At 35.2% G+C, this 19,695-nt stretch overlaps 2 protein-coding genes across 2 annotated transcripts; one reads left to right on the top strand and one right to left on the bottom strand.

The window, feature by feature from the left end:
- Window positions 1–3,955: 3,955 nt before the first annotated feature.
- On the bottom strand, window positions 3,956–7,525 carry LOC105342219 (peroxisomal targeting signal 2 receptor). The gene is made up of 9 exons (XM_011449096.4): window positions 7,365–7,525; window positions 6,707–6,879; window positions 6,426–6,461; window positions 6,009–6,086; window positions 5,527–5,635; window positions 5,312–5,421; window positions 4,867–4,980; window positions 4,487–4,542; window positions 3,956–4,178 (listed from the first exon to the last, which is right to left on the bottom strand). The coding sequence occupies exons 1-9, from the start codon at window positions 7,471–7,473 to the stop codon at window positions 3,998–4,000; spliced, it is 966 nt and encodes a 321-aa protein (XP_011447398.3). The 5' UTR covers window positions 7,474–7,525; the 3' UTR covers window positions 3,956–3,997.
- A 152-nt stretch (window positions 7,526–7,677) lies between these two features.
- Window positions 7,678–19,428, top strand: LOC105324716 (serine-rich adhesin for platelets). Its single transcript, XM_011423869.4, has 14 exons — window positions 7,678–7,831; window positions 8,639–8,809; window positions 9,144–9,551; window positions 9,883–10,768; window positions 10,950–11,043; window positions 11,204–11,467; window positions 11,760–11,850; window positions 12,227–12,331; window positions 12,609–14,197; window positions 14,510–14,624; window positions 15,068–17,643; window positions 18,063–18,092; window positions 18,279–18,357; window positions 19,135–19,428. The coding sequence occupies exons 1-13, from the start codon at window positions 7,777–7,779 to the stop codon at window positions 18,354–18,356; spliced, it is 6,462 nt and encodes a 2,153-aa protein (XP_011422171.3). The 5' UTR covers window positions 7,678–7,776; the 3' UTR covers window position 18,357; window positions 19,135–19,428.
- The last annotated feature ends 267 nt before the right edge of the window (window positions 19,429–19,695 follow it).

Raw genomic sequence — 19,695 nt, 5'->3', positions numbered from 1 at the left:
TTCTCAATGTTACTAACATCAAAATGGACGGTTGGACTTATTCAATTTTAAGCGTATCATTTCAATAAGAATAACATATCAATTACATGTATTAATTAATGAATTAATTGTTGACCCATATTCTAGATTAGCCGCTCCCGGTCTGTTTACCTCTAAATCGTGAATTTTTTTAGCAAAACATTAGGGGTGATTTCCCGAAATTGACAGAAAACGACCTTCAGTTGTTATTGGGATCTTAATGTTATCGATTTCATAGCATTAAGATTAAATAAGATAAGCTAAATTTTCACGCTGACTTTATTTTATGTATATATACATGTATGTAAATTAATTTAATTAACAAATTGTGTTAATTTTTACTTAGTGACATATTAGTCCGATAGGCGGATGAAACAATGAAAAATATTGTGCTTTAATCTAGATCTGGATATGTACATGTACATATGTATACATTCGATATACAATGAATTACATGTACTTACATGTACTTAGTTACATGTACTCACAATGAACTATTTTGTACTATTTAACAAGTAGTAAAAAATATCTCATTGTAAGTGAGCAATTCAATAATATTAAGGCACGGGCCTCAAAATCTTCTTTTATTCTTTTTTAATCTAGCTCTACATTACAACCAGAAGTTTCTTTTTTTTTAATTTTGTGTTAAAACCACCTATGCATGCTCTGATGTCAGGTAAACAACTAGAGCATAATACTGCATCAATAATTCCCCGACTGATGTGAAATATATCATTGTATTTATTTGTGTGTGTGTGTGTGTGTGTTCTTTTATTTTGTGTTTGGCAACCGATAATTCCTGAATGATGAATATGTATTATTGTGACATGTTTTCTGGATTTTTTTTTTTTTTTTTTGCTTTCATGATACCTAACCATATTTTTTTTGAAAACCCGTCAACAGTTTGTACATTCTATCTCGTTTTTAAAAAATCGTTTAAAAAATAAAAATATGTTAAAGCGAGGGATAGGCATGGACAATAGATCTACTAGAGAAAGATTTCAACAAGATTGATGCAGTCAAAATTTTGCTTCAATTTCTCCAGAAAATTAAATACAGTTTGTATATACGTATACACTTGAATTTTAATGAGTCAGCATATTCAACATTTCAGCGGGAAAAAATGAAAGAAAGAAAAAAGAAAGAAAGAAAATGAATTAATCATATGTTGCTTTTTGATTGGGTCTTTAACATGTTTAAGTTAGTGGTAACTCATATCTTATGATATTAGAAGGTTATTTCAGCGATAACCCAAAATATTATAATTCTAAGGATTTATAGTTTCCTTAATTACACGAATAACGAATAATGTTCGAAATAGTAGTTGTGGAAATTTTGCATGAATCAAAGTCATGGAATGTGTGGAAATATTGTATTGGTTTGTTTAAACAATAAAATGCTTTCTTTTGGTGATTCATGCGTAATATAAAAGGATACATAACACGGGTTATGTAATTTTATGCGCAATGATCGCTACCGTGATAACCCGCATGAATCATCAAAGAAAGCATTTTGTTGTTTATATTTACATCTTCATTTTACAAATTAATGAATTGATCATAAAAAGTAAGTAAAAGTAACTAAATAATTGTTAATGTACATCAGTTTGTTAAATTATAAGAAATAGCCAAATCAATTTGACTCTGGCATCATGATTAGAACCATTTAAACAAGACCTTGGACTTTTAGTAGGACGTAGCTATCTATTTCTTGCGTCAAAACAAGCTAAAAATGACACTGGTTTCAAGCGAAACTCGTAGACACCAATAGCGTAGTCTTAGCTCAAAAGCCAGACAAATCTTGTTGATTTCAAAGAGCCATGGCTGATAGGCCTAAAATGATATAGACAGGCCTACGTCACATTGCTGTTTGACACAACTACCCAAAGTCCAAGCTCTTGTTAAAATGGTTCTATTTCGTACAGTCCGTTTTTTTTAAGGTTGCTGAAGGTTTCAACTGCTCAATAATTAAACTGGTTAGAACTAGATCATATAGATTTCAGTCCTGGCTTTGAATTACAATCAAATGTCGTATTTCAACTAGAGGGAACCATAATTAGTTGATATAAATATATGTATAATATAGGAAATCACCAGGAATCACACAAAGATCTAAATATTTTTGAGAATTTAGAGATGTTACGGTATCCTTACATAATAGGAATGGGACATATATTCTTCATTCCTATTCAAAATCAGTCGACAAATATAATTATCTTTTGGGGGAAGTTGGAGGTTGTGATAATAAAAAATATATTAATTATAACCTTTAATATGCAAAAACATTGTAACGGGTGCGTAAAACTGTTTGTGGGTAACCTAAGTTACAAACATGTGCCACTGAATTTCAGTGAAATTAATTTGAAAAAATAAAGAAAATATATAGGAATATTTCTTCTTTTTTTCCTTCGTAAAAATACATGCTGATATGAAATCAGCAAGTCTTGTGTGTTCAGAAAACACTCATTTTAAAGTATTTTTCTGCAAACTTGAAAATAATTTTTTCCATTAACTGTCTATAAGCTAGAACACATTTTTTTCATATTCATTCATCATGCACGACCTACACGTAGAAGCCAGTTGCCCGCAGCCACCTCATTAATAACGTGTATCACGATAATAAAAGGATTATGAATAATCACAAACTCTCGTGAGCAAAATAAACGTGATGTTGGTTAGTTTAGGCTAATCAACAGCTGTGTAACAGAACAAAAAAAGATCTCTCTCTCTCTCTATCCGGTTGAAATTGGACTAATGTACTAAAGCAGACGACATACGAATAGTACAATTATGAATCATATTTTTGAAATAGCACTGTAATTTTTCATGTACAGTGGGGATGGGTGGGTGGGTTTATAGTATTCAAATTTAATATTTTTAATATATATATATATATATATATATATATATATATATATATATATATATATATATATATATATATATATTTTAATATTTTTTTAATTTAATATTTTTACAGTGAAACAAAAATGTCACAACTTGGGTAGGAGACTGTCTTGTTCGTCAATCACTGTACCTTCTAAAACTGGTCTGTTTACTAAATTAATTCAATTTTTTATGTACAATGTTTTATAATCATTAAATTTAAAAATCTCTAGAGCCCTTGCTGAGGTAATAAAATACATGTACTTTAATTCACAGAATGGTATCTTAGAACCATTTAACGTTTATCCAATTTGAAGAATTTTCCTCAGTTTCTCTGTAGTAAAAGAGTATGCTTTTATTTTTTTTCTTTCATTTTATTTTAAGCAGATCATAAATTTTTAATTCATTTCCATATCAATAATAATACATGAATATGCATCACAATAAAATCAAACATCAAATAATATAACAATAGCACCTGATCAGTGAAAAGTCAAATCATGCAGATATTAAATTAAAAAAATGAATAAAAAATATAGCCCGATAGTATATGCTATATCATACCATATGATAGTACATATGAATAGACAACTTACAGACTGAAATGACACCTTTAAAACTTCTTACACTGCTGATCTGAATTGCATTACCATGTGAAAAGTTTAACTTGTATGTTTTATGTGTATTAAAACATGTGTAACAGGAATGTATTAAGAACGTACTTAAAGTCTCCCCGTTATTGTTGACTTGATGATCATTGGCATGCATTTAGCTAGCACGTCTTATTTTCTAAAAATATCTTGATATTTCTTAAAAACAAACTCTCTCTCTCTTCTCTCTCTCTCTCTCTCTCTCTCTCTCTCTCAATCATCCACCTTTTTGAAAAGGAATGAGAGATATTCCAGAGAAAATGAATTGTATATGTAAAAAAAATAAGATGTTCAAACACAGACATACAACGATCACTGATGAATCTCTAGGTTCAACTTTTAAATGAACAATTTAATGCTGGAAATGAAAGACATAAATTTCCCTCCCTCCCCCCCCCCCCACACCTCCAATCCTCCCCCTTTAACCCCCAAATTTTTTTTGGGTCAGTGTTGTAAAGTCATCCCTGGGTTAATAAGAGATTTGGGGGTGAACACTCTCAATACTTCATCCCAAGAACAGTCCGCCATCTCTCCAGGCTTAAACAGATTGAAGTCAAGTCCGTACACAAATTCTGTGTGATGTTCCAGCGTTTCTACTGCCATATTTATTGTAAAGTCCCATAACCTTTGGAAAGGAAAGAATTATGTTACCGTATGTACATGTATGGTGAGGCTTATAAAAAAAATCATACTGCTCAAAAACAAAATTGATGAAGATATAAAGATAACATTTATTCTAGCATATGATTTTTTCCCTTACTACCTTACATACATTTATCTCCATTTATAACTTACAATGATTTCTTTAAGAGATGTGTTTTTGATTTCCTTTCATACAGTTGATCTGCTAATTCTAAAAATCTAACACATATAATACTATGAACTTTTCCCTGAAAATTAACAAATCTCTATTAAACAGAGAGAAATCCTTACCTAGTGGTAAAATCGTATGACACAGAGGCCAAGATGTTTCTTTGAAAGGCAGATGTCTGTGAAAATAAAAACATGTACTTGTCGTCTTTTAAATGAAATAATGAAGAATTTTAAATGTACAGTATTTGTACAATGCATACTTAATTCTGTGATTCCACCGTTTTCCATCAAATCGCAACAATATAAAATCGAAAAAATGTGGAATTTTTATCATAGTTTCATGGAGTTTACAAATGTCCAAAAAATAAAAGCAAGATTGTAAAATTCATGAGAAGTCTTTCACACGATTTTCCATGGATATTTACTCTACGCATTTATTAATAATTAGGAATGTATAGTAGTGAAATTGTTAAAACATGATTTATTTTTGGAAATGAGACCTTGATTCTCCTGACAGCCAGGGAATGACCCCTCAGGTCACAGATGGGGGTCTGGGGATTCCTGATGTCCCACCCCCTGATAGCTCCATCCACTGCTCCAGTAAACAGCAGGTTCTAAAAAAAAATACACGTACTTTGATAAATCATGGAATAAAATTTGGGATTGTACAATTGCATGTACCAGGATGGGTGAAATAATGACTGACCAGACAGGGACTCAAAACTGGATCCACTTAAACTTTTTGTCTGGTGCTCTACCAACTGAGCTATCTGCAACTCTCCCTGTGTCCCGGGTTTCTGATCCACCCCTTTCCCCTGGAGAGGAGTGGACCAGAAATCCTTGGCTTGAGGAATGAACTATTTGGTGGGGGTGATTGAACCAGTGTGGCCGACACATTCCCCAAAAGAAAAACTACTGGAGAAAATCTGAAGAATATAAACTTACCTGGTCATATTTCGACCAATCACAGGTGAGAATTTCTGAGCTGTGGGCAGGAATCACGGTCTGAGGGGTCTCTGGTCTCCTCGCATCCCATACCCTTACTGTGTGATCTCCTGTTATAAAAAAAATTGTTTAATCACATATATATATACATGTATAATCAAGCATAAAACACATTGTGTACATGTACATGCATGTACTAGCATTTTGATACAGACCAGAGGCTGAAGCAAAGGATCCTGGTATATGCGGAGACCATCGTACACTGTAAACAATAGCTTCATGTCCAAGGAATGTTGTAAGAGATTGGGAGCGGGAAATATCCCACTGGAAAAACAAATTTAAGTAGTATAAAACAAACTACATTTACAATAAAGATATATAATTGTCAAAAAAAAAGATTATGTACATGCAGTTACTTTAAGCTTCCACTGGTAAACTAAAATTTTATGACTTCATTGTTTTTGATGTACATATGAAAATTAAAATTATTCTTTTCTTTTCTCATAAAATTGCTGTGATTTACTTTGTCAAAAAATTGAAGAATTTGTAAGAAGCTGTTCCCAGTCATTTACTATATAGAAATATTACATAGTACATTTTAGTTCAGCCATAAACTCACGAAAATTAATTGATCAATATATACATTTCACCACTTTAATATTAGTGTACCGGTATTAAAAAATCAGTATAGACGTACCAATTTCACGCTTTTATCCCATGATCCACTCAGAAAGTAGTTCTCTTGTCGGGTCTGAGTCCAATGCACTGAATTTACCTTGACATTAAAGATGAAATATAAAGCATAAAAATATCCATATTCATGTGGCATAATGAAATTAACATGCTATGATATACAATACATGCTACTGATAAAAATCTACATGTTTATTGTTATTAGCTGCTCAGAAATTGATTTTCAGGGAGACCAAGAAAAATTCAAACATTTACATCTGAAAGTTTTTTTTCTCCAGAAAAGGAAATAATGGAGATCGAGCCACAGAGCATTATATCACTAATTGTATTCATATTACTGGATTGGGTGATAATTTTTATAGCGTAACATTAAAGTTTGAGATCTTGCCAGATAAATATTAAAACGTATAACATTTCCTACCTCTTTTGTGTGTTCTTTGGATGCTTTTATTGGGCCCTAAAATATACAAGGATATACACATATGTAAATTGAACGATTCAACTAACTTTTTTGCGGGACGAGTTCTTTATTTGTATAATATATGCAGCATGCAATTTTGAATTTAATAATAGTACCTATTAGTTTTATTTGTCAAAGCACCCCCCCCCCCTCCAGGTCTAGATTTGGGCATTTAGTAAGTCTAGTTAAGGTTAAATCAACTGTATAAACCCAGCTTTGGATGGAAGCTTCTTTAGTTTTACCCTTCTTTGATTAATATCCCACACCACAACGTGACCATCTCCAGCCCCAGTGACCAGGATATTCTCATTGTTCTCTGCCCATGTTATGTCAAAAAGGCCATCATTCCAGTCAAACACGGTCTGAGGTATAAGTCCATTTGGTCCTGTCTCAATTACATACAGTGTCCCACAACCTAAAAGAAATATGTGCGTAGTGTACCATTAAATCAAAGTGAAAATGAAAATACATGTAATACAATTAACTTAATCTATAAATAAAAGTATTGATAGCATATGTCATTATAGCATAGTCATAATAAAGATTGTGTACAGTGTAAAGTTAGTAAACTTATTTATATAACATTAGATATCTGAAAATTGCCTCTAATACCATTACCTGTGTTTTTTAATGCAATAATTTTAGTATCAGACAGTTCATAATTTTTATAATTATAAGAGAAATGTTAATGCAATATGAATGGATTCATGTCGGCATCTTTTAATTCAATTTACAAATCCACATGATTTTAATTAATATCCCCTTAATAAGTCAAAAAATTCTGAATTGTATTTTGAAAGAGAGAGAGAGAGAGAGAGAGAGAGAGAGAGAGAGAGAGAGAGAGACTCTACATGTGCCTATATCATTTATGTCTCTGCCTATATTAATAGTCATCTTTACCTGCTATTCCATAATACTGCGACGTGGCGCAAGCAAGTTTTGTAGGAAAAAATGGTGAAAATTCAACAGAATATCCATGTCTCCCCTTAGTCTGAAGTGACAAGTTCATGTTTACATTTTTCGTCCTTTCGATTTCCTGAACTTTGACCTCTATCGTAAAGTTTTACGACATAAGGGCACTGCGCTCCAGAAATGATTGTAAATTAGCTGCTATGTTTCATTATTCTTTATTATTCGTATAAAAAAATCAAAGTTTACATTGATGTGATAAATATATCTTTTTTTCTCTTCAACAAATAAAAGCAAAATTTCAAAAACACGACAACTGAAAATTGAAACGTGTAGTGAACCCGCCATTTCAGAAGAAAACATGAATATTTGGAAGAGGTGGTGTTTCCATGCTAGCTGAGGGATGGCGACCGAAGTCGTGAATTTTTTACCATCAGAGATCGCAAGATTAGTGTTAGGTAACAGTATGTTCTTCAATACTTTGGCAGTTTTATGTAAGGCCCAATGTATGGTTTGTTTTTAATAGTACCTGTTTGATGTTTTGTGTTTAGCGTCTCCTGCATTATGTAAGAAACCTCGCTCAAGCAGTTATTCGGCGACTGTGTTTTGTTTACTTGTGAAAGAGTCTTAGGATAATATTTGGTTGATATCCATAGTTGATATTTTTCACAAGTTCAAAACTTTCCTTAAATTTTAATATTTATTATGTTTATCATATTCTAACATTTCTTGATGTGTTTGTTCCATATGTTTATTTCAATGCTCAAGTTGTTTCAACAGCTTGTGTACTATGCATCTGCATATAGATAATGATATACCATGAATTGTGGTATTCAGGAATTAAAAGGAAAAAAAAGTTTATTTTACTTGGATCTATTTGTAATAATTTTTTTGCACTAAAAATAGGTTGGGGATGATTTTTTGAGTTACATGGAACTGTTTAGCTTCATTAAAAATTTGTGAATTTGGGAAAAGCGTTTAGTATCTCTTTATTGTTTCGCTATAGATAAATTTCAAAGTGTAAATATATCCATGTTAAATGACTTAAACCAGCAATCTACAACTTGTAATATTTAATTTTGAATCTATCTACTTCTAAAATTCTTTCAAACTAGTGAAATCAAGCTATTTGGCTAAACTAAACCAAGGTAAACTGGCCAAATTGAATAACATATATAAAGGTGAATTAAGAGATTGTGCCTGATCTAGTGTTCTAAATAAAAATGGGCATATTTGTATGAATCTCCCTCTTTTTTGTGTTGTAGGCTACTTATCAGATGAAGGCTATGTGAATTCATACAAGTGCTTCATCAAAGAATGCCCTCACCTCAATGAATACCTAACACTGAAGAGGCGGGGTCAGACCTACCCCCTCCATGTCAACGGTCTGACCCTCTGCCAAACGCTACAGGAGTATGCTCATTTTAAACTAGCAGGTAAATAGTGACTAGATAATATGTGATATATCTGTTAAATTTAACTGTCAGTTAATTTTGTGCCACAGTAAGAATTAGAATTGTTTAGAATCAATCATTTTAATTTTGCATAAATTTGAATTCTTTATTATATCAAAATAATTATAAAATTGTGCACTTTTCATCTTGCTTAGTTAAGTTGGTTAACTAATGTATTGTAATCAAGGATTAAAGTACATGTACAGCACAGTCTGCACAGATGGTTAAAGACAGGTGAATGCTTGAATACATGTAGGTAATATTAATTTCACAGTTTGTTTTTATTAAAACATGAACTTTTACTCAAATCTTTTAGATACACAGAGGAGACAAATGATGGGTGTTGCTGCAATGTGGTCTCAGCTGGATGCCGTGGTCAGAACTCTGAAGGAACACACCACTTGTAAACAGAACCCAAGGGTCAACGGCCTCACCCAGAGCTCTAAGGTCAGGCGCCTGATACAGGACAAGAAACGGCAGCGGCAATGCGAGAAGCTCCAGAAAAAACGAGATCTGTGTAAGAGAACTTCAGCCCTTACAAACTATGCAGCTGCCGCGAGGATTGATAGTGAGGCAGAAAAGGAAATGGAGGTCACAGAATCGGATGTGTCGGAGGGAGAAGAGGAGCCTCCAGAGGCGGGGAACTGTGGGGTTCTGACCCCACCCACAGATACCGAGACTAAAGGGCTGAGTGGGAGGAACAGGAAAATAGAGGAGGACTATAGTAAGCTCTAAATAACATGAACCATTTACTTAGAATTAATTGTTTCGGTCAAAAACATTAGTGTTGTGTTCTTTCAGTAGAGCCATGTCAGATCAAATGCAACAGTTTTGATTTTAAAATGTTTGGTCTGAGAAACTAAAGAATAAATTTTAGTTGGCATTATGGGGTTTTTTTTTGTAATGAGAAATGTGGTTGTTTTTCAATTTAATTGTATTGAAATTAAAAGTTGTTCAAGAAATGAAATGATATAATAGTCAAGTACATGTATGTTAAGTGCAATTCACTTATTTTATCATTCAGTATGCAACAATTTTATTTCTTTGACTTTCAGGAAGACGAAGGGAGACAGACAACAGAGAGACGGAGTTCATCTTGCACTCTGCCCCTCCCTCGGTGTCGTCCCATCACAAACATTCGACCTTCCAGAGGTCCAGTTCCATATCCAATCTATTGAACATCTCATCTCAGCGACTGCAAAAACTACAAAGTTCAACCAAAGAAGCAGATATGGAGACATGTCCACAGAATGTGATAGAGGGAAATCCAAAGGACAAAAATGGTGCAATACAGTGTAGCTCAGGGGCTAGTAGGATAGAATGTGGGGTTGATGGGAGTTCTCAAAGTGTGAAAGTTCAGGGAGGTCAAGCGGAAGGAGAGGAATATGCGAGTGGGAATAACTGTGATAATACTCTCTGTGTTCAACTAAATGACTGTGATGATGGCCCAGTAAATATGTCTGTGGAAAATCAGATTTCTGAATCAATGATAAGTGTTAGGTCAGAAAAGGACAATATCGGGAGTAGTGTAGGTAGGGGTATTGATGAAAAACAGACAAACATTCGGGCAGTGATTAACAGTCAGGATGTATCTAGTCCCAAGTCAAGTAGGTTACAGGACAAGAAGTCAAACTCGGAACAGGTCTTGCAAGTTGTTCTTTCAGTTCTTCCAACTATAGGAAATCTACAGCAGCCCCCAGCTTCCTCTGAAGAAAAGGTCAAAAGTCAAGATGAGATGGGTCATGATGTCCTCCCACCCACTTCGTCTTCAGAGAATAGTCAGGAGTCTGCAGAATCCGGGCCGTCCATTAAAACCCTGGGTTTCCCACAAGCTGTGTCCCCATCTGAGACAGACAAAGGGGACCGACCTCCGGGTACACCCGTGAAACAGCTGGATGAGGCCTCACAGATGAGTCTTTCAAGGACACCTAGAAGAAAGAGGTAAAAGAAGAGAGAAAAAATGGAGCTTAAAAATGGGTTGAAAATTACAATGCCTAACAGTAATTTAATATTCAGAAATGTAATATATTATGTAGTATTTTGTCATCCATTTCAAAACAGATAAGATATGAGTGCTGACTTTTTCTAATCTGCAGTTTGATTTTGAATATTTTGATGGCAGGCTTCCCAGACAAAAACACCAAAGAAAAGGCAATGCCACTTTAAATGACAGCAACAAAACAGAGGAAAATTCACTGTTGATGGAAAATATAACGGTACTAATATATTCAGTAAAAGTGTCAATGTTAAATAAACCAAGCTTTTCATAGATTTAAAAAAATGACATTTTTCCGATCAGGATTTATAACACTTGTCAGTATGTGTGGTATTAATTGCATTTTTGTAGTAGGCATTTGTATCATCTCTTATTTCCAGTTGTTTTTGAATGAGTTTCTGAACAACCCCTCTTTACATGAACGTCTGGCTGAAAATATAAACAGAACGCTTAGTATAAAAACCACCGAAAAACGCAGTCGTAAGAAATCAGGAAAAATACCCAAGATCCAGGAAAATCCTAAACCTAATAAACCTAAAAAATCTGAGGAATCTACAATACCCGAGGAATCGGAATCTAACTACTCCCAGAATATGGAGTCGCAAGGACTCTATACATTTCTAGATGATATCCTCAATCTTAACGTAAGAAGGCTGGGTTTGTATATATGTTTCATTAATACAAAGAACTGTCACAAAACCTGTTTCTTTATAACAATTAAGATTAATTGTCAAACTAAAGAATGAAATATTCATAGAAATTTAGAATTGACCTATTTGTTAGTTAATAACCATAGTTCTTGTTTTGAGTTGTGAACATTGGTTTGAGTTATTTTCAATTTTGAACAGCATTTTAATTTTTGATAAAAGCTCCTTTGTATATTTCTGAATGAAGAATCAACACCTGTACAACCTAACTGAAACTGTTCATTTTAAGGAGACACAGATGACGGAGACCCAGATCGGCGGCATCATAGAACTCACCAGCAAGGATCCCAACTTTGAGTCGCTGTTCAATCTGTTTCAAGGTAAATCATTGACTGATATATTATGTAATACCGGTAATGTTGCATATTTCAAGTGTGAAACTATCTGTTTTAATTCTAGAAGTACCCTTAATCTGTTTCAAGGGAAATTTTTTACAGGAATTTTATGTAATGCTGGTAATGTTGCATATTTCAAGTGTGAAACTGTCATGTTTTAATTCTCCAAGAACCTTAATTCAAACTCGAAAATAGATATTTGGTATCTTAAACAAGACCATGTCATCCCAATGCCTCTCACACAGACTTTTATTTTTGGCAATGACAACTAAATGGTCTATCACAGGAACCTGCAGTAAGATATAATAATAGTTTATTAATGACAAAGATAACTTACTATTTCATGGACTGATGCTTTCAGAGCCTCACTCAGCCTCGGATACCCAGAAGACGGACTTCAGCGGAATACGACTGGAGATGGGGAAAGAGGCGTCCATCAACAACTCTAGTCTCCCATCCTTTACAGGTAATATTGGGTAACAGAAATATTTAAGTTCATATTTTCATGTTAGTTTACATGTGTGATTTGATCCAAGGTTTTACTTATAAATCCTATCAAACACAATTTTTTCCTGTTTTTTTTTTTTAAAATCCTGTTACATAGTCTATTACGTATGTAGGATATTTCTAGGTTCAGTTTAGCACATTTCTTTAAAAAAATGATAAACATGTTCAAGATGTATATCAAATAATGACATGAATTTACATGTTATATGCATGATAATTTTCATTGAACATTTCAGACTGCCCTGACCCAAGTAACACAACAAGTGAAGAGAACCTCATCATGGAAATTCTACAGTCCCCTCAGCCTGGCCCCTCTCAGAGTAGTTCCTACCCCCCAGAGATGTTGGACCAGACTGCACAGTCCCAGACATCAGACAAGGTCACTCCCTCCTCAGACATGGACTGGAGCTCAGGGCCCCCAAACAACCAGTCATCGTCCAATCCAACAGCTCGCAACATTTTCGAATCCTTTCCACAGTTTGCGGGTCACCCTGATTCCAGTGTTGTTAAGACCTTGGATTTACATGAGCCACCTCAACACGAGCAGAGTGATAGGACTAAATCAAAGGAAGTTAATGGTGTTGAATTGGAAAGTCTTCCAGCTAAATCAGTTCCAACAAACAATTCTCAGCAACTGACAGCAAGAAGAGATGGGGCGGTTAGCAATGAGCAGCAGCCTGGTTGCCAAGCAGTGTCAAGTCTTTCATTAGCGTCAGCTTCTGGTGTCGATTCGAATTGTGTCACAATGGTCAGGTCCTCTCCAGGACCAGTTTTAAGTCTCATTAATTCTGTCCGGTCTCCTTCTGTTCAGCACGATTTGAACCAAGTTCGATCCCCTTTGAGTAGTGAAAACAATGTGCCATGTCAATCTCCACAAGTGAAAACCATTAATGCCAGAGGTCAGGAAGGCCCCCCTGCCTCTAGCCCACACCCATACACAAAATTAACAGACAAAGTAAGTGTTTCAGGTGATATTCCCAACAACAGGATTTCAGTAGTGCATTCTCCTGCTCAGAAAGCCATATTTACAAACCAGCCTCTGTCACCGCTCCAAGTCTGTGTTCCAAAACCAGTGCAACAGTCGCCAAGACTGTCATCACCAAACAGTGGTCCACTGACTCCTTGTAATGTTCAGGAGAATAGAGCAAGTGTTTTTGTTGGAAAATCATCTAAAATGTCAGTAAGTTCTCCTGTTCCAATTAATTCTGTGCAGGGTGCAGAGAGTGCTTCTGACTCTGTATTACCCATAGCATATGAACAGAGATCAAGCAATAGTGAAGTAAAATCCCCTAGAATAACTTCACCACTGCATGTAAAGGAAATGGAAACGGACCAAGACAAGTCAAGTAAAAATACTCAGGGAACTTCTAGTCTTCCAAAGTGTGAAAAATCGCAGAAGAAGAAGGGTAAATCTACCTCAAAGAAAGAAAAAGGGAAATCAAGCAAAGTGTCATTGAAGTCTTCAGAAAAACAAATTGACCCAGATCTAGTGGAGACATTCGAAACGTCGGTTACAGAGGATCTTGGGTTTCCGGTGATATCCATCAAGAGCGTAATGAAATCACCACAGGAAGTGTCCGTGTCGCACAAAGATAAGGATATGCGGAAAGTCAAGGACGCAGAATGTCAGCAGATGTCGTACAAGTCGTTCATCCGGGGAGTCACGGGGGAGGAGTGTAGTACCCCAGTGACAGAGAGGGCAGGACCCAGGGCCAGTCCCCACACCTCACAGAGCAGTGCCAACAGCAATGAAATGTTGTCTGAAATGATCGGTTTGGTGTCGTCTCTGGAAAAGTCTCAGCATAAAAATTCTAGTAGCGAAAAGGTAAGGGACAGTTATTTTTACTTTGTACTTCATATGCATAAACATTTTCTGCTAAAACAAGTACTTCTTTGCAGTATTGGTATTCTGACCAATTAAAGGGAGTTAATTTCTTCAACACAGACCATGAATGAAACAAGTTTCTTTAACATAAACTTTGAAGATGATTTATAGTTTATACACCACAAAAATTTAACCCCATGAAATTTAATGCCCTTGCACAGTATTTAGAGTTCAGTAATGCTGGTTATTATTTGCTGTAGTTTAGAATCCCCATTTCTTGTTACAAAGCAGAGTATTTTTTCTCATTTTCAGAGTAGTGCTGATTTTAGCAAAGGAAAGAGAAACAACAGCAATACAAGGAAAGGTAAAAAGATTGATGATGACACCAACTCCTCTTCTCCATCCAAGAAATTGCAGTGGTCTCCAGGTAGTTTTGTGTGCAAAATATAATGATCAATTCACATCCAAAAAAATTACACTCAGATTTGTTATTTATTATAGGTTATGTCATTGTAAAGCATTCTGTCTGAGACATTGAATCAAATGATGCCAGTCATGCTAGAATATTTTTGACATGACTCTGTTTGGGCATATAAAGTTAATGTCTTGTTTCTCAGGCACTATCACATCAGCTCCAAATGTCATTAAAAAGATGAATTACTAAATTTTTAAATTTTAGTTTAAATGAAAATTGAAATTGGATTCATATCTTGCAATTGAATTAAAAACAAAGTACCTTTCTATGGCATTATATTTAAAAATAAATCTGCCCTGGGAAAGAAAAGTTAAGTTTCTTAGGCTGTTAAAAACTGTTTTGTTTTTCATTTTTGAAATTTTCTCCATTTAATTGAAAATAATCTTGTATTGTAGATTTGAAGGCTCTCCTTAAACTAGTTACTCCTGAAAAGAAAGGAAAAAGCAAAGGAAAGAAAAGTAAAAAAGCTATTGCGTCAGCTGAGAAACGCAGAAACCCGAGTAGGAAAGCCCGACGAAGTAACGAGGAAAATATTAGAAATGATGAACCGGAAACAGATGCATCTCCCATGTCTGTGCAGAAAAATCAGTCGCCATTAGAGAATACGTCCAAGGATATTCCAAACACTGTGTCCGATGTCCCAAGTAAAGTGGTGGAAATGAATACTGGAGCTCTATCCATGCCTAGCATTCACACCTTTATGTCACCTGTACAGGCCAAGAGTTTAGAAAATAACAGTGGGCCAGTTATAAAAGAGAAAAAAGGCAACGTCTCTGAAGAAGTCGGGCTGACTCCAAAGACCGTGCTTACTGCAGTGTCGGCTTTGAAAGACAATGGCAAAAACTCGAGGAAATCTTTATCACATCCCCAAAACACGGGGCAGGGGTCAATACACACGGTGGCAGGAACTTCTGCCCGTCAAGCTCAAAATGCTGAAAATTCGCAAGTACTTGCCGAGCCACTTTCTGGATTGGAAACTTTTAATAGTGTGGAAATTAATCAGGCTCCATCTTCATTTCAAGAGGAGAAAAAGGAAAAAGTTAGTAGCATATTGGAGACAGATTACAACAAGATTTTGTATTCTCCAAATCGAGATTTCCTAGACTCTCCCCCACGGTACGAAAGTCCAGGAATAGCTGTGTCACATGGTGGTCATTACCAAGGGAATGTTAGTACCGCATGTAATGCACAGTTTGACAGTCCCTGTGAGCCCATTGTTTACTCTAGTCAAATAGTCACCCCCTCAGTGTATGTTCTAAATGAATCCACATCTCAGCACAATTCTATTGTGGTCTCAGACTCTCATCTGAATGTGTACTCAAGTGGAGTGGGCTACATCCAAAACTCTGTGTCATATCAAGAACATGCGATGAACTCCGGTGACCAGGCAGTGAATTACAACACTGTGTATATTGATAGTAATGGCATTGTTCAGGCAAGCTCTAATTCAACTGGAGAAAACATTGTTCCAGTTTCTTCCACAACTCCTGACGCTACTCCGACTCCTGTGACTGATATTCTATCCGCTGCAGCTGCAGTTATCCACGCCAGTCCTCTACAGACTGTGGATAGCTACCAGCTGAATTCTACCCCAGAAACTCAGAGCAAGGACGAACAAGAAAGTGTGGGCCAACTTCTTGCTTATCCTGTGGGACGATATTATCCAGAGAAGAAACTTCATGTGCGGTCTCTGAATTTCGGCCCAGAGGCTGGAACAACTGAAATCCGTAAACCCGGATATGGACGGGGACACAAGAAGAAGATCTATGACCATATTCCTAGCCCGGTAAAGCCAGGAGGCCTCGTCAAGAAACAGGCCAAAGGAAAGGCTAAAAGTAAAGGAGATATCAAAGGAAAGGCGAAAACAGACAGTGGAAGTAAAGAAGCTGCAAGTATTCAGGAGTGTGCTTCAAAGGATGTAGTTCAAAAACAGGACAATTTAACTAATCCTGCTTCCAAGATGGCAGATGAAGCAGACGACTTCATTCCTGATGCTTCAGGTTCTGTTTACATTTTGGAAGGAAACACTAGAAAAAAAATCAAGCTTCACAAGACTCCACGATCAACCAAAACCGTGTTACCATACTTCTTACCAAATCGATACGAAATGTCCCAGGGCATCATTCCACTGAGGCCAGAACTATGTAAAAAGAGTGAAAACTCAACTCCATCTCCTAGTTTACCAGTCCCAGGGCAGTCGTTGGTATTCAATGGGAAATGTGAGTTGGATAAGGACTCGGATAGTGAAGTGGATGTGGATGGAGACTGTGATTTACCGGATTTATCTCCAGAAGCTCCGAGAAAAGAAACTCCCAAATCAAAGTGTTTGGAAATGGTACAGCAGGTAGACCTTACAACTCCTGTCAAATCATCACTATCTGGAAATGCTGGATTATATAATACAACCAAATATCTGGCACAGCCATCTTCTGTCCAAAGCATTTCTGACAGCTGTGAAAGTTTCTTAGACAGGCAACTAACCAGTGCACCAAAGTCTGTGACTTTTATTGAAGGAACGGATTCCAAGGGAAGTAACTCTCCGTCAGTAAGAAACTTTCCCTCTCGACCAACCAGTGGCTTTAGCAGTAACAGCAACTCTCTCCCAGATCTTCACAGTCCATCACCTCTGATCAACATGTCCACTCCCCCAAAGAAAAGAATAACTGCTTCACTCAAACATGGCGGAGGCTGTTACTTCTTTTCCTCTTCCTCCCAGGAAGGGAAGAGCCAGGCCAAAGTGGAATCTAAAGAAAGTGAGGCCCCCAACAGCGTACCCACGGTGCCTCGTTCCCCACGGACGCCCAAGGGGAAGCGAACACCGAATAAACCTCTCAGACAGAGCCCGAGGTTTTTTGGGAGTCCGAGTCGTAGACTGCATGGCATGACCACTCCTACAAAAAGCGGGACCAGGGAAACTGTGTCAAATAATCACAAGGGAGTGAAGCGACTCAGAGAAATGAATTCCGGAGAGGTGAGTCGAAAATGACTGATGGATGATAGTATACTGTGTGAATAGATGACAGATCTTTAAAAGTTAATAATGAAAAAAAAAATCATGATAGTCATTACTGTACAATTGTAGTGTACATATTATTCATACTTAAATGAATATGAAGAAATCATTTCAAATGACTCTGGTTTATAGGCAAACATATCTGCATTGCATATAAAATATAATTTAAAGGCAGTTATAAAATATCCATAAATAATCAAATTGGCATTGTAAATGCATGCAATTGCAACCGATATTATATCGGTTATTATTAATTGAAAGCTAACTTTGACATTTTTCTCCTCTCATTTTTTTTGTACTAATGTACATAATTCAGCTACACAACAACTATAGATAAAGAGATTAAATTTTAATATGAATTTCTTTTTTTTTTCCAGAACAGCAAGGCTGAAAGAAAAAGCAAAAAGGTACTAATTTTTTTAATTTTTATCTGAAAAACATGATTTAAAAAATAGAATATTGAATCTTGTTGTTATTCAAGTTTTTCTCTAATAGAGAGGAGTAACATTTCATGTTGATTGATTTACACTGTAATTCTATTGAAATGTATTGATAGTGTAGAGTTAATCAGTTAAAATTTGAATTTTATTCAGGCTAGGAATGGTAAGAAGGCTGTAGACCTGAGTAAAGTGGATTTTGAGAAGTTCCTGGATAAAATACACAAGATATGAGGTAAATATCAATACAACTATACAATACATCATAATAATAGTACCTTCATCCGAAGCGTCATATCATATCCTCATGGGAGAGGGATAAAGTAGGCTGTGCCTTCTGCCTAATCCCATTCAATATATCATATTGAATAAAATATTGTTTAAATAAATATCATATCGAGTTGGCAAGGCCATCAGATATTAAAAAAACCCAGATGCATAGCATCCAGTTTGATCTGATGATCTGGTAACTAGATATGATATTTATTTAAATAATATTTTTAAATTCAATATGATATATTGATGGGATTAGGCAGCAGGCACAGGTTGGATCAAGTTACTGTTAGGATTATGCATTTATTGATGGAAGCTATATTAAGCTTTTGTACATTTTCTTGCTGAACATAAATATTTTTATAGGAGCTATTTTTAATGTTATTCATTGTGTCCTAGACATTAGTTTCAGAGAGGAATGGTAAAAATATAGAAAATGTGATCCAGAATATCTTATCGCACTCTAAAATTTACAGGATCAAAAAAAAAAAAAAGAAAAGAAAGGAATGCAATAAAGGATTTTGCCATTATAGCAGGACTGGAGAATTACTGACAAATAACAGAAAACACTTTTAATGATGAGTTTGAAAAATATAGTGATTGAATATATTATGATATTGGATTTGGGCAGGAATTTTTGAAATTTGATGAACTAATTTTATTTTATTTTTTTGTGTAATGAAATGTGTTCATGCAAAACTGATGATTATTTTCATTTACCTATTTTTTTTTTATTCAGGAGAGGAGTTAGTGCTCTCATTTGAAGTACACATACCTGATGTGAGGGAGGGAAAAGCTGCAATGAACAGAAACCCTGTTACATACGAAAAATATTTTTTTTTTAAATCTGTGAGACAGAAGAAAGAAATTTCTTAGAGAGAGAGAGAGAGAGAGAGACCATTAATTTATGTTTGCATAGATTTCCCTGTAAATTAAGTTATGCCTGTTTGGTATGTTAAAGATTTTTTTTTTCTTTTTTGTTATTGTCACTGTGTGTGGCTCAATAAATTATCTTTATTTATAACACAGACAATTGATGTTGTTTATTTCCATTACAACTGGTCTCCATACACAGTCCTTTAGGGAAATAAGTTTGGCGTTTTAAAAAAAGGAAGAAAAATTTGGGGAAAAAATGTAGAGCGAATTATTGATGAAAACTGTAGTATAAAATTATGTATATAAAACGATGTGACTAGTGAATTGTTTTACCGCGAATAGAGTTATACACACTAGTTTTCTGTTTTTATTTTAAAAACAATGATGCACCAGGAATTAAAAAAAAAAGGCCATCACATCACTT

Source organism: Magallana gigas, chromosome 9, assembly GCF_963853765.1.
Source record: "Magallana gigas chromosome 9, xbMagGiga1.1, whole genome shotgun sequence".
In the NCBI taxonomy this organism is placed as follows: Eukaryota; Metazoa; Mollusca; class Bivalvia; order Ostreida; family Ostreidae; genus Magallana; species Magallana gigas.
This window is presented reverse-complemented; position numbering and strand designations above follow the sequence as displayed.

What these genes read in the sequence shown, in the direction of transcription:
- LOC105324716 (XM_011423869.4), top strand. Translation starts at nt 7,777, where the DNA reads ATGGCGACCGAAGTCGTGAATTTTTTACCATCAGAGATCGCAAGATTA. An exon ending in AGGACACCTAGAAGAAAGAG is followed by an intron (nt 10,769 to 10,949) that starts GTAAAAGAAGAG and finishes TTTTGATGGCAG; the next exon opens with GCTTCCCAGACAAAAACACC. An exon ending in GAAATTGCAGTGGTCTCCAG is followed by an intron (nt 14,625 to 15,067) that starts GTAGTTTTGTGT and finishes CTTGTATTGTAG; the next exon opens with ATTTGAAGGCTCTCCTTAAA.
- LOC105342219 (XM_011449096.4), bottom strand. Translation starts at nt 7,473, where the DNA reads ATGAACTTGTCACTTCAGACTAAGGGGAGACATGGATATTCTGTTGAA. An exon ending in CCAAAGAACACACAAAAGAG is followed by an intron (nt 6,087 to 6,425) that starts GTAGGAAATGTT and finishes TTTAATGTCAAG; the next exon opens with GTAAATTCAGTGCATTGGAC. An exon ending in TCATACGATTTTACCACTAG is followed by an intron (nt 4,179 to 4,486) that starts GTAAGGATTTCT and finishes TCCTTTCCAAAG; the next exon opens with GTTATGGGACTTTACAATAA.